A 14365-nucleotide genomic window follows, 5' to 3' on the forward strand; every position below is an offset into this window, starting at 1 on the left:
CTTTCACATTATCCTCCGAAGAAAATGAAAATGGCGCATGCAGAAGAAAACGAAGAACATGGGTTTTAACAAAAACTAATCTCCAAACCGAACCAGGACACTAATCGCGGACCAAACCATCCGGTTTACCAGAACAGGACCGAAACCTAATCCACTGAGAGGATTAGAGGATCTCACTCTACCATAGCCCAACAGTCGTGCATTCTCAGATTCTGAAACATGGATGGATTCGATCCTACGGTTCTTGTGGTGTGTTTACTTGGAGTATTCTACGAAATGCACCAGAGAAAGTGTTGTCTGAAACAGTTTCTGTCCGGAAACATGCTGGTACGGATGTTCCCATTGATATGTTTCAAGGCTAATGCAGAGTCAGTAGAAATGGTGAAAGGCTAGAACTTTAGGCTCAGCGGAGTAACATGTTGCCGGGTTTCTAAGCAAGCCGAGATGGTAAAAAACGAGTGCTCGATTATGCAATAGCGGCTGCATCTTCGATCTCCTTGTAAGTGCCGGAAACATAATAACAAAGCTTGCTGGTGACACGCTGCTGATTAGCTAGACACCTTTGTAGCAGAAACATAGAATCTAATAAAGAATATCAACATTGGATTCAGCAGAAGAACAATAACAAAGAATACACTATCAGGTTCCAGCACAACTCAGCTTAGGACATGTTTCAGGGTTATACAATACCCTGCAGGATGGATTGGATCCCTTACTTCTTCAACTCCATTGCCACTGCTACTGCTACATCAAGAAGAAGAGAGGATAAACATCATCTGAGGCAAAATAAAGTTCGATGTACGAAGAAAAGGACTTACGTTTTGATGAGGAGGGAACCAAGACTACGGTCATATCGGCATTGTTGGGAGGGAGTTGAAGCCGTAACGGGAAGAGCTTCCCGTTCAAGGGACTTCGAGTACAAACGATCACATCCTCCACGCCGCTCTCTTCCTTCAATCTCTTTGTCAACTCCTCAACTCCATTGCCCTTGAACGTAAACGAGCTTCCCTCTACACTGTCATCGTCCACATCCCCTGTTTCATCCGCCACATGATAGTATATAGTCCTCCCTTCCATCTTCGGAGGCGATCCAACAGTAAATGAATCCGTTGACTGGTAAAAACACAAGTCAAGAGCTGTCAGTTTTGGCCGGAAGAATGTTAAGTTCTGTTCTGAAACGTGGTCGGAGACAAATCACAGCCTCAAAGCTCTTTCTCTACAGATGGTGACAGGTGACAGAATCAGCGCCTCAAGACACTACACAATTGGGGCAATTGTTGAAAATCAGATCGCAAACAAGGGTTAGTTTCGAGAATTAACCTCCTGTCTGAAGAAACGGCCGGAAGAAGAAGAAGAAGGGGATCCGGGTTCGAAGTCCAAAGAGTCCGAGTGATGAAGGGGTGACGGCGGTTGCTGCCGCGGAGCATTCACCGGAAGAATCTCGACGACGTCGACGTGCCAAAGGATCCAATCCTGAGTCGCCGTCCGGTGAGGAATATCGTGGGTGACGGAGTTCCTCCACGGCGGCACACCGCCGTTTCCACGGAGGAAGTGGCCGTAGCGGGTCTTGAGCTTAACGCACGCGCCGTCGCGGATCGGCTCCCAATCGAGGGAGGAGTCCAGTCGATCCGGCCGCGACTGGGTGACTTTCCGGCCGGTGGCGCCGAGCAGGAACGGCTTATTCGACGCCGTGAGATACTTACCGTAGCAGCTCTTGAGGCGGAGGAGGTTCCCGGCGCCGGTGGCAGAGACCGGCTCGACGGACCATCGCGCGGCTAAGGCGGAGCCGTTGCGTTCCTGAGTGACGGACTCTTCGTCGTCATCCGCCGTTAGGAACTTGTCGTGGTGGCTCCGGAGACGCACCGCCTTCGCCTTCAGGAAGAACTCCATTATTTCCGGCGAAAGTGAGGATCTTCGGACAGATCCAAGATTTGTGATTTGTCTCGGATCACGGAGATTGAAGAAAAGGGTTTGTTGTTTTTCTGTCTTCGGGTGGGACGTTGAAATTTCGTCTTTATAGTGGGAAGTACGTTTAACTGTGATGAGCTGGCCGCCGGGAAATGTTTAATTGTGAATTGAATATATATAATCAAAATGGTAAAATATTTACTAAGGTGATGTAAAATTGGGAAACTAAATCAACTATTTTATTCCAAAAATGTGATTCTTTTTATGATCTTACAAAAGAGTATATTTTTAGAATTTTTATTTCCACATACATTATAATAGTTGTGTGGGTTTAGGTTAATTTAAAGGAAAAAAATGTGTTTGTTTAACTTTTTAAGTTTATGAATTTTTTTTTCATTCTCTCTAAATTAAAGTTAATTTTTTTTAGCTCAATCCACCTCTTATTTGTTTTTCTATTGCATTCTCTAATAATTCGGAGGAAGATTAATTGTTTTTATAAGGACTTCTGTAGTTTGTGTGATCTATATCTAAAATTAATTGATCGTGTATTCAAGTTTTGATTCTTTTTGCTTCCTCGACACAAAAGATTGGTAACTGTAAATTTATGATTCTGAATTTCTGATATATATATATAAGAACTAATGTACTTAATTAAGTAAATATTTTGTATAAACATATGCATTTTGAGTTCCTAATTGCTAAACGTATGCATTTTTTATAAAATCAAGCAAATCTTTTTACAAGACAATGAATCCTTCAATTTGCATTTGAACTTTGATTGGAACGCACAGAATATAATTCAATCATAAAATTAGAAAAATTATGTCAAAATTAAGTGAAAATAAAAAATAATAATAAAACATATTCATCAATTTGAACCTGTTTAAATAAATAGCACGGTACATCAATTTTTTGTTATAAGTTTAGTGAAATTAATGATATAGAACCTATACTAACTTCACAATCTATAGTTTATTATGTAGTATATTAAATAATAATAATAATAAAAAATATATTGTATGTGGGGACCACACGGTGAGGCCGACGCGGTATTCACGTGTTCAGTGAATCTAATCCAGCGAGTTCAAAAGTTACGTCGGAACAATTACAACACCACTTTCTAAAACTTTCTAACTAATTTAGTTGCAGCCATGCCAATCCAATCCGGCTTCAATTCGATTCACATTTCCGTAATACGATAATAAGAATTTATTAACCTAAAATCAATAATCAAATTTGAACAAAAAATTTTCAACCCCTTAAATTTCAGTTCCTATTTAATTTAATTTTAGTTATTTCAAAATCATATAACTCGAATCTCATGGATTTTAAAATTGAATTGAACGTTCTAAAGCAATGCGGACTAAGGAAAAGGATATCAAGATATAATATAGTTGAAAGGTAGAATTTTAAAGAAAAAGAGTAGGATACAATAAATTTTAAGGATAAAATTGGTGATAAGCATGATATCAATTTCATTATGGGAACCGGCCATATCCGCTTTGGATTCCAATCGTCCAACATAGTTTCCAAATATGCATTTTGAAAAAAAATGAGAATGTTAATAAATATTTAATCAAAAGCCTGTAATGCAAATCGAATTTTAGAATAAAATATTACCCTGATCCTACGAAGTACAAAAAGGAATAAAGGGCACATGCAAAAGTAGTATTTAATTATGAAATTGGGTTTAAACTGAACTAAACAAAAAGCCCAATGGGCGTCTTCTAAAATAAAGTAATTGGGCCACGTGACGCGGTATTGCGTCACCATTCAAGGGGTGGACAACGATATATACAAATAAAGGGTTAAATTGTGAATGTATTTAAAATAAAAGGCCTTACATGCAACAACGGTCATAAACCCTTCATATGCCCAAAATGCCTTTGCCATTTCATTTCTAAACTTCTGTTTCTCTTTCTCCGCTGGCGATTTTGCCCTAAACCTCGTTTGCATGGTTAAATGGCTACTTCAAGGGACGTCCGAACCATCTCTCCAAGCCGTCGTCGGATAAAGCTAAGAAATCGTTTTTCTTTGTTTTCCTTGACTTCTTCTCTAGGGATTTTGGGGAAAATTGTCGGATTGTGTGATTTTTTCATGTGGATTCTGTAAGACTTTGTCTGCTCGTGGGTTTTCGAAGAAAATTCGGGATTTTCGTGAGAAAATATAGAATCTTGAACTGCATTAGCGTGGAGGAAATTGGGATTGTTCTTTACTTTATCCACAAACTAGCTGTCCTCCATTTCGACATGTCAAGAACGGCAATTATCATGAAAAGCTTCGTTGGTAACATTTTTCTAATCTGATTGATTATCTTGCAATTTTTTACGTTTCAGTCCATTGTCTCTTTCGGTGTTTTTAAATTGTACTGAAGCACGAATCATACTATCTTATATAATCCCTAACTCAATAGCTAGCTTTTTGTTTTGGATTAAAAAGAAACGCGTGGCTCCCTTTTATATGTCTCTCAGCCTGTTATGATTCGAAGTTCTTTGAGTTATTCTGAAGAAATTGTAAATTGACAAGTCAAAGCTTCTATGAAAAGATGGGTTCTGGCATATTTTCTTTCAGTGACAGTCTCCTAGTTATCAAAATTAGCCACTGGTCATGTGGGGAAATTCTTATAGGTTTTAAATGTCCGATATGAGAAATACTAGCTTTATCCTTTGTATCTTTTGCACAGTTTCTTCCGAAGTATTAACAGTCTTTTACGTCTGTTAGGTCTATTGCCTTTCCATTGATTATCTTGTTGATGCCAAGTCAGCAGTGGTGAGTAATCCCTTTATTTTTAATCTTTGGTCTATTCTTGTAAGTAGAGGCTCTGGATTGTTTGGTGGTACAATTACCATTTTCCTTCTCCCCAAGTTTGTGGTAGCTATTTTTCTGCTTTCATGTATGTAGAGCACTGTTTTGAAGGGAAATTTGACAGTCTCACCGTTTGAGGTCTAGATTTTTCTCATAATGATATGGTAAGTAAGTGTGTCCTTAATGGGTATCATATATTTGGATTAATAATGCGCTATACTGTGATAGACATTAACTTATTGTTTTGAATCTTAATCGTATATGAAAGCTCCTCTGAAGCATTTTCCACCCAAGTCTTTCATTCGATTTCGTATTTGACCTTGTAAATATTAGGGAAAAACAATAGACTATTCTCTAAGATGCAAGAGTTGTGATAGCAACTTTCAATGGACAAAGAAGAGGGAGAAAAATTGCAGGTATGACCTTTATGCTAAATAATCTAGTTGTACTGCTAGTTGAGTTGAGCTTGTTTTCACTATGGATTGTATGTCCACTGACACTGTTTTCACCTTTCCCCGAAACATCATAAGATGGCATGTACAATTTCCTGAAACTGTTTTCACTATGGATAAGTACCACTGTCAAATTTCCAACCTTTCTGACAAGGAAAGAAAGGTTTTGCCATGCTAGAGTGTTTCATTCATCTTTTCAAATATAAATTTGCCTAAAGGGTTTGGTTTCTGTGGTAGGTAACAGCTCCTAATGAATCTGATATGTGTTTTCAAATTGTGAATTCTCCAATCCTGTACTTTCCGATTGCTGTTCATTACTGGGGATTCAATGAAAAGGTTAACTCTTATGATAGAATTGTAGAACCAAACCATTTGTATGACCTGTTTTGTTTTTACTTTCCAAATTCTTATATTACTATAGTTTTGGAGTTAGCTACCATCTAGCCAGTCCGAATGCAGTGGTATTTGCTCCATGTTTAGTTAACTCTTGTACCTTGTGTAAATACAGATATCGGGTGCAGTTGGTTTGAGTCGTAGTTTATAGGGTTAAATATAGGGTTAAATGTTTAGGAAATCTATTACAATGCTTCAGTTTTTTGATAGATAGATCTTTTTCGGCCCACTTGTGCTACTAGTATCTGGAACACTTTCTGATGGGATTCATGTTCTAACTTTATCTAAAGATACTATCTCACAGTTATTTCCAGCATTTGTGTTTGCATTCTAAGAGCATCATGAAGTTGAGAGATTTAACCTATATGATGTGTGTTTTATTAAGTTCTTGAAAAGTAGCATGAGACGTTGAGCTAATATTTTCTTTTACATGTGTTTCGATTAGTGCTGATGTGGTTCAATCTTGAACTGCATTAACGTGCAGAAAATATGTATTTTTCTTTACTTTTTCCACAAACTGGCTGTCCTCCACTTCAACACTTCAAGAGCAACACCTATCATGATAATCTTCATCGGTAATTTTTTTAAATCTGATTGATAATCATTCTTATTTTTACTTTTTAGTCCAGTCTCTTTCAGTGTTTGTAGTTTTAAATTGTATTGAAGCGCGAATCATATTATTTTATATAACCCACAACTTGGGAGAATCTCCGGATGCATAAAAACCTAGCTATAAAGTTAAGGACTATATAAGATAATATGATCCATTGATTCGTGCTTCTACACAGTTAAAAAGTACAAACACCAAAAACAGACAATGGGCTTAAAAGTAAAAGTTAGCAGGATAATCAATCAGATTAGAAAATATTACCAAATAAGCTTTTCATGATAGGGGCTGTTCTTGACATGTTGAAATGGAGGACGACTATTTTGTGGATAAAGTGAAGAAAAATACATATTCCCTGCACGTTAATGCAGTTCAAGATTGAACCACATCAACACTAATCGAAACACCTGTAGAAGAAAATATTAGTTCCATGACAGGCTACTTTTCAAGAACTTAATAAAACAAAACAATCATCTAGGTTAAATCTCTCAACTTCACGATGCTCTTAGAATGCAACCACAAATGATGGAAATAACTTTGATAAAGTTAGAACATGAATCCCATCAGAAGTGTTCCAGATATTAGTAGTATAAGTGGACTGAAAGATCTATCTGTAAAAAAACTGAAGCATTGTAATAGATTTACTAAAAATTAAACCCTATAAATTCCAACTTAAACACACTGCAACCGATATCTGTACTTACAAAAAGGTACAAGAGTTAACTGAACATGGAGCAGATACCACTGCATTCGGAACGACCAAATGGTGGTTAACTCCAAAACTATAGTAATATAAGAATTTGGAAAGTGAAAACAAAACAGGTCATACAAATAGTCTGATTGGATAATTCTATCATAAGAGTTAATCTTTTCACTGAATCCACAGTAATGAAACAACAATCTGAGAGTACAGGATTGCAGAATTCACAATTTGAAAACACATATCAGATTTATTAATAGCTGTTACCTACCACAGAGACCAAACCCTTTACGCAAATTTATATTTGAAAAGATGAATGAAACACTCTACCATGGCAACACATTTCTTCCCTTGTCATAAAGGCTGTATTTTTTGACAGTGATGCAACATTCGACAACACAATCACACCAAGCATACAAGATTTAGATGTACATACCACTGGGACATCATACTTATATGCAATTACTAGACATCGTGTGTATCCTTCCAACAACAGTTTCCGAAAATTGTCCCTGCCATCCTATGATGTTTTGGGGAAAAGTGAGAACAGTGTCAATGGACATACAATCCATAGTGAAAACAAGCTCGACTAGCAATACAACTAGATTATTTAGCATAAAGGTCGTACCTGCAATTTTTCTGCCTTTTCTTTGTCCATTGAAAGTTGCTTTTGCAACTCTTGTATCTTACAGAATAGTTGAAAGGTCATAAAGTCCTCTGACCCCTTTCGGTTGAAAGAATTCCTAAGAACCGAAGAAATAAATATTTGCAGTAACAAAAGAAAAATTCCAAAACCAGAACCCACAAACACCAGCCTTGACAAGTCGGGAGAGTTTAAAAAGCAACAGACCGAGGTCTTCCATTGGTGATACAATCCCCAAAAGTACCAAAATCTCTCTAAATGCATGACAACTTGGTTGAATTCAATTACTTTTTGGGTAAGAAGAAAATAACCCATTGTGTGTAACCATGCAGATGCATAGTAGAAAAGATAAACATGAAAAAGATTTGTAAGAGGAACAAAACAAGTGGTAAAAGCTGATATTTTTCTTGTTCTTGATATTTCTTTTGTTCGGAGATAAACAAAACCAAAGCGCCCAAATTTAAAATGAAAGGATCTATTCCCAGTCATAATTTCATTTTTTTCTCAATGCATTCAAGTACTCAAATGTAAAAAAAAAACTTACTGCATATATTGGAAATAAGCAACTCTACAAAGATATAAGCGTCAGCCATATCTCCAGGAAAGAAATCTTGGTGCAAGGCAACACACCGTTTGGTGGGGGTGAGAAGGAACACAAACTGCATTACCGAATTTCCAACAAGAAAAACATAATAATTTGTAATTTAGGGACCTACATTCAAGAGATGGTTCCTTGGAGAATAGGCTTCTCATGACCCGATGTTGAATTCAAAACCTTGATATAGATAAATTGCACATGCAGTTGATCAGCCTGGCTCAAAATCCTGATATAGATAAACTAGAACATGAAAGGAAATCAATGATACATCATATATAAGAAATAGTACCTGACCAAGCTTCGAATTGAGCAAGAAAAAATTGCACATGCAGTTGATTTGCCCAATACACCCAAACCAGTCGAGGAGACCAAACTCAGCAGCTTTGTTCACCATTGCACCAAGATGAACAAGGAACAACATATTACTTGAGCACTGGATAAGCTAGAACATGGAAAGGAACCAAACAATCAAACAAATCAGGAGAAAAAATTACCTGATCAGATTCTCCTTCCTTAGTTTGGCATTCAGAAGAATCCAGCCTCGAGGTGTATAAAATGTGGAGTAAAACTTGAAAAGACTACGTTGTGCGATAATCATGCTATCCAAACAACTTACTTTGGAAATAAAGTAACCACACAAAGTTGCAAGCCATATGAAAATTAGTTAGAGATATAAAAATAACCTGTTATCATTATGTCAACCGATATTGATCAATATCATGCATTACCTTCCAGTAATCATTCATTTTTTCTGCCAAATCCACCAACAGGGTACAGATTACACAGGTGCTAAAACAAGAACAATTTTTCAAATTCTACTTCCTACTCTTATTCAAAATTTTGTGATCACCGAGGAAGATCAACATGTGCCAACAATTTTGTAGAAAATACTTTAGAGGACCTTTCGTATGTGATAAAGATTCGTGATTAACCATATGTTAATGTCTATTACAATATAGAGCATTATCTTGTATAGAAATCTAAATGGATGACTTACCATACCATTATGAGAAAAATCTGGATCTCCTAATGTATCGTAAACAGAAAAGGCTTATCCAATAAACTACGACAAAAAAACATAGCGAATAAACTACGTTAAGAAATTCAAGAGTAAAACGATCCTACTACATAAACCTATACACAAAAGGATAACCTGTCTATCTAATGGTAGGTCCATGACAACCTGACAGATCATGCAAGATATTTTCTGTTGCAAGGGAAATGGTTTCTGTACATTAGCGAAAGGCGGAAGCTAGAAGCAGAAGCAAAAGCCTTTCCGATCAAGAAAATATCGACACAAAAAGATAAACAAATACTCGTGTTGCCAAAGATGTACCACTCAGGAAAAGCATAGCTACACCACACAACACGATAGCCTTTAGAGCTAAAATAAGTAATTGAAAAGAAGACTTCAATCCATGGAGTTATAGTAATTCATGTGCCAGAGAAAGTGATCGTGAAAAGCTAAAAAAGAAGAAAGAGAGTGAACCTGAAAGATTCTATGGTATGGATGAGATCATTGGGCAGTTTTCTAACAAGTAAACCAAAGCAAGATGCAAACGGTGGATCACGGTCACATAGGTTAGTATGAATATTTAACTTTCAGGTTCTCTGTAACGATAAAAAAAATTCCATCCCACCTGAAACACCGAGAACCTGACTCATCTCTGGAGATACCCAGCCTCAATGCAATTTGGTAGACTAGTGGTACAAAATTATACAACTGAACCTACAAAAACATGCAAGACGACGAAAATTGCTAAGTATATATAGAAAGGCTGATGAGAAAGCTAAAGGTTCTCTGCCCCAAAGAAGATTAAAATGGAAACTATGTTGGACAATAAAAAAAGGAAACTTAAACAGAATCTACAGACGCCCAAGGATAGAACTGATGAAAGATATATCTAGCTCCCACAATAAGTGATGGAAGATACCACTCTGATGTCATACTTAACACCAATTACTAGAGACATCAGTTGTATCCCTCCAAGGACAGTTTCAGGAAACTGTCCGATATCCTGTGATATTTTGGAGAAAGGTGGAACCAAAGTGTCAGTAACCATACCATGATGGTATTACCATCCATAACACAAAACAAGTTTGACATGGAGTAGCAGCAAGATTATCTACCTTAAAGGTCATACCTGTAGATAAGAGTCTCCGACTCATTCGTCAGGGAAATTCTCGAGCTTGTGTCATTAAAATCGGAGCCACAACCCAAGGAATTGAGCCATTGCATTCAGAGCTTCAGAGAGTTTGCGGTACTTTTTGGGGATTGTTTCACCATTGGAAGACCCCGGTCTTCTGTTTTTTACTCCCTCCCGACTGTCAAGGCTGGTGTTTGTGGTTTTTTTTTTGAAAATTTTTTCTTTCGTTACTGTAAATATTTATTTCCTCTGTTTTTAGGGAATTCTTTCAACCGAAAGGGGTCAGAGGACATAATGACCTTTTGATTCATGTGAGAGATCTCTAACTCAGGTGAGATTTCTTTTGTGAATTTGCTTTGAGATCATCTTTTCGAGTTTCTAACCTCTCAGCAATTTTTCCGTTCGCAGCATGATTTTTTCCCCCAAAGTATGGAGAGATTTTGACATCTGATAGGTCTATTGTTTTTCCATTGATTATCTTGTTTGTTGCAAGTCAGCAGTGGGGAGTAACCCCTTTATTTTTAACCTTTGCCAATTTCTTCTAAGTAGAGTCTCTGAATTTTATGGTGGTACAGTAACCATTTTCCTTCTCCCCGGGTTTGTGGTGGCTATTTTTACTGCTTTCATGTATTTGGAGCACTGTTGCGAAGTGAAGTTTGGCTGCCTTGCATTAGGAGATCCAGATTTTTCTCATAATTGTATGGTAAGTAATTGTGTCCTTATGGATGTCATCCATTTGGATTTCTGTACAAGATAATGCTCTATACTGTAAGAGACATTAACTTATGGTTAATCACGAATCTTCATCACATATGAAAGGTCCTCTGAAGCATTTTCTACAAAATTGTTGGTACCAGTTGCTCTTCCTTGATGACCACAAAATTTTTGAATAAGAGTAGCAAGCAGAAGTTGATAAATTGTTCTTATTTATGACCTGTGTAATCTGTATCCTTTTGGTGGAATTTGTGGAAAAATGAATGATTACTGCAAGTAATGCATGATATTGATCAATATCGGTTGGCGTAATTGTAACAGGTTATTTATATTGTCTTAAACTAATTTTCATATGGGTTGCGACTTTAGAATGGTTTCTTTTTTTTTTCCAAGGTAAGTTGTTTGGATAGCATGATTATCGCACCAAATAGTCTTTCCAAGTTTTACTCAACATTTTATACACCTCGAGGCTGGATTCTTCTGGATGCCAAACTAAGGAAGGAGAATCTGATCGGGTAAATTTTTCTCCTGATTAATTTGATTGTTTGATTTTCTTCAATGTTCTAGTTTATATCCAGTGCTCAAGTAACGTGTTGTTCCTTGTTCATCTTGGTGCAATGGTGAACAAAGCTGCTGAGTTTGGTCTCACCGACTGGTTTTGGCATGTCAGGCAAATCAACTGCATGTGCAATTTTCTCTTGCTCAATTCGAAACCTGGTCAGGTACTATTTCTTATATATGATATATCATTGATTCCCTTTCATGTTCTAGTTTATCTATATCAGGATTTTGCCAAGTCAACAGTGATGAGTAATCCCTTTATTTTTAATCTTTGTCAATTTCTTCGAAGTACAATCTATGAATTTTATGGTGGTACAGAAACCATTTCCCTTCTCCCCAGGGTTGTGGTAGAGCGCTGTTTGGCTGTCTGACATTAGGAGATTCAGAGTTTTCTCATAATCATATGGTAAGTATCTGTGTCCTTAATGGGTGTTTTTTGAAAAAGAGTCGCAAGCAGAATTTGAAAAATTGTTTTTGTTTTTAGCAGCTGCGTAAAATGTATCCTTTTGGTGGATTTGGCGGAAAAATGAATGATTATTGGAAGGTAATGCATGATATTGATCGATATCAGTTGGCATAATGATAGCAGGTTATTTATATTTTCTCTGACTATTTTTCATATGGCTTGCAACTTTCGTATGCTTACTTTATTTCCAAGGTAAATTGTTTGGATAGTATGATTAACGCACAACAATCATTCCTCAATTCGAAGTTTTGTCAGGTACAATTTCTTATATATTATATATCATTGATTCCCTTTCATGTTCTAGTTTATCTATATCAGGATTTTTAGCCAGGCTGATCAACTGCATGTGCAATTTATCTATATCAGGATTTTGAATTCCACGTCCGGTTATGCTATTCCCCAAGGAGCTGTCTCTTGAAGGTAGTTTTTTTTATTACATTCTGATGACTGGGAATAGATCCTTTGATTTTAAATTGGGGACTTTGGTTTTGTTTATCTCAGAACAAAAGGAATACCAAGAAAAAGAAAAGTATCAGCTTGTACCAAGTCAGAGGACTTTATGACCTTTTGATTCAGGTGAGAGATCTCTGATTCAGGTGAGATTTCTTTCGTGACTTTGCTTTCCACTCATCTTTTCTCCTTTGAGTTGCTACCCTCTCAGCAATTCTCCCATTAGTGGCAAAGTTTCTTCCAAGGTATTAACAGTCTTTTACGTCTGTGGTAGATAACAGTTCCTAATGAATCTGATATGTGTTTCCAAATTGCCTTGAGGCTGGGTATCTCCAGAGACGAGTCAGGTTCTCAACGTTTCAGGTGGGATGCTATTTCTTTTTATCGTTACAGAGAACCTGAAAGTTAAAGTTTCATACTAACCTCTGTGATTGTGATGCACCATTTGTAGCTTGTTTTGGTTTACTTGTTCGAAAAGTGGCCAATGATCTCATCCATACCATATGATCTTTCAGGTTCACTCTCTTTCTTCTCTTTTAGCTTTTCACGATCACTTTCTATAGCATATGAATTATTAGACTTCCATGGATTGAAGTCTTCTTTTCGACCCTTTGACTTAGGATTAGTCTGTTCTATTTCTTGATTGGGGAAGGGACGAGTATTTGTTTATCTTTTTGTGTAGATATTTTCTTGACCGGAAAGGCCTTTGCTTCTGCTTCTAGCTTCCGCCTTTCGCTAATGGTGTCTGTGATAAGGAATTAGATAGTGAACTGCTTGTATTTCTTAATAAACCCAGAACAATATAGAGTTTTTTCCCCATTACAGAGTTTCTCTCAATTTTCTGATACCCGAAACGGAAAAGGATAATAGATATATATAGCCATTCATTAACACACTAATGAGCTGGCCTTAGCAACCTATACAAGCAGCCTAGTATATATATATATATATATATATATATATATCCCATAACAACTTCAGGAATCGCACACGTCAATTCCCTGCGGTTTTCCCAACTTCCTATGCTGCGCCACTTCCATTATTCCTGCTTCTCCTCCAGTCTCTCTCTCCTTAACAGCTTCTTCCATTTCTGCCCCTCCTCTTCTTGGAGGGCTCTGTTAGTGAACAAAGTGAGCAAAGGGAGATCGACGAAGACAACGTAATGATGTATGGCGGACAACAACATAACGGCAACACGTAAATAAGGCAAGGAGACAATTAGCAAGGAGACACGTACAGATTTGATACTGTTGGCAATTGAAGTTGACTGAAGGCAATGCTGGCTCGAGTTGGTTTTTCTGGTTTTGTTGGTTTAATAAGATTAGCTTGGTTTAAGCTAAGTCAAGATTTGTTTCAGATTTGTTTTAGTTTTAAATGTTGGTTAGAGGATCTTTTGCAACAGATCTCATCTGTTTTCAGGTTTTATTTAAAGCTGTAATACTTGATCATTTTTTGAATAAGAAGATGTTGGGATTCCTGGGATCTCATGAGCGAATCTAATTCCTAAGAGATCGATTCTAGGGTTTGCGCAGCGGATATAAAACAAAAATTTTAATGAAACCCTAGAACCATGCTACTATTGAATCATAGAAACGTTAGAACGCTTACCTCAATCGATCCGGGGCCTGTATCAATTGATCTGTTCGTCCGATCACTCTAGGCAGGAAGAATACCTCGCCCTCTACACGTATCCACACGTCGGGATGGATTCCAACACCTTGGAACTTGTCTGCTAGGACTAGAGATCTCGATCTCTCTTGTGTGCAAGGTTTTTGGAGGCTTAGGGTTTTATTTTTCTTCTCCTTTTTTTCCTTTTTTTTTCTTTCACTTTTTCTTCCCTTAAAACCCTAGAAGACATTCTCCTTATATAGACTTTCCAAAAATCCTAATTTGACAAGGAATAGATTACTAGGAATCCTAA

General features: G+C 37.0%; 2 protein-coding genes across 5 annotated transcripts; one reads left to right on the plus strand and one right to left on the minus strand.

Moving 5' to 3' along the window:
• Positions 1-583: 583 nt before the first annotated feature.
• Positions 584-2006, minus strand: LOC104825599. 4 transcript variants are annotated; one of them, XM_019203986.1, is made up of 3 exons: positions 1321-1998; positions 819-1113; positions 584-735 (listed from the first exon to the last, which is right to left on the minus strand). In XM_019203986.1, exons 1-3 carry the CDS (start codon positions 1888-1890, stop codon positions 713-715), a joined length of 888 nt encoding a protein of 295 aa, XP_019059531.1. In that variant the 5' UTR covers positions 1891-1998; the 3' UTR covers positions 584-712. The 4 variants fall into 4 exon arrangements, with proteins under 4 accessions (XP_019059531.1, XP_010556260.1, XP_010556261.1 ...); XM_010557958.2 differs by having other exon boundaries at positions 584-744; XM_010557959.2 differs by having other exon boundaries at positions 584-741; positions 1321-1996.
• Positions 2007-3801: 1795 nt separating this feature from the next.
• Positions 3802-13958, plus strand: LOC104825600. Its single transcript, XM_010557960.1, has 14 exons — positions 3802-4877; positions 10513-10584; positions 10662-10707; positions 10829-10956; positions 11361-11482; positions 11638-11689; positions 11869-11934; positions 12013-12072; positions 12187-12249; positions 12361-12414; positions 12496-12570; positions 12719-12807; positions 12896-12959; positions 13567-13958. Exons 4-13 carry the CDS (start codon positions 10879-10881, stop codon positions 12930-12932), a joined length of 696 nt encoding a protein of 231 aa, XP_010556262.1. The 5' UTR covers positions 3802-4877; positions 10513-10584; positions 10662-10707; positions 10829-10878; the 3' UTR covers positions 12933-12959; positions 13567-13958.
• Positions 13959-14365: the final 407 nt, after the last annotated feature.

This window comes from Tarenaya hassleriana, unplaced genomic scaffold (genome assembly GCF_000463585.1).
Source record: "Tarenaya hassleriana unplaced genomic scaffold, ASM46358v1 Cleome475, whole genome shotgun sequence".
In the NCBI taxonomy this organism is placed as follows: domain Eukaryota; kingdom Viridiplantae; phylum Streptophyta; class Magnoliopsida; order Brassicales; family Cleomaceae; genus Tarenaya; species Tarenaya hassleriana.

What these genes read in the sequence shown, in the direction of transcription:
- LOC104825600 (XM_010557960.1), top strand. Translation starts at nt 10,879, where the DNA reads ATGTATTTGGAGCACTGTTGCGAAGTGAAGTTTGGCTGCCTTGCATTA. An exon ending in ATTTTTCTCATAATTGTATG is followed by an intron (nt 10,957 to 11,360) that starts GTAAGTAATTGT and finishes TTTTTTTCCAAG; the next exon opens with GTAAGTTGTTTGGATAGCAT. An exon ending in AAATGAATGATTATTGGAAG is followed by an intron (nt 12,073 to 12,186) that starts GTAATGCATGAT and finishes TTTATTTCCAAG; the next exon opens with GTAAATTGTTTGGATAGTAT.
- LOC104825599 (XM_010557958.2), bottom strand. Translation starts at nt 1,890, where the DNA reads ATGGAGTTCTTCCTGAAGGCGAAGGCGGTGCGTCTCCGGAGCCACCAC. An exon ending in GCCGTTTCTTCAGACAGGAG is followed by an intron (nt 1,114 to 1,320) that starts GTTAATTCTCGA and finishes TGTTTTTACCAG; the next exon opens with TCAACGGATTCATTTACTGT. An exon ending in GGTTCCCTCCTCATCAAAAC is followed by an intron (nt 745 to 818) that starts GTAAGTCCTTTT and finishes TTCTTGATGTAG; the next exon opens with CAGTAGCAGTGGCAATGGAG.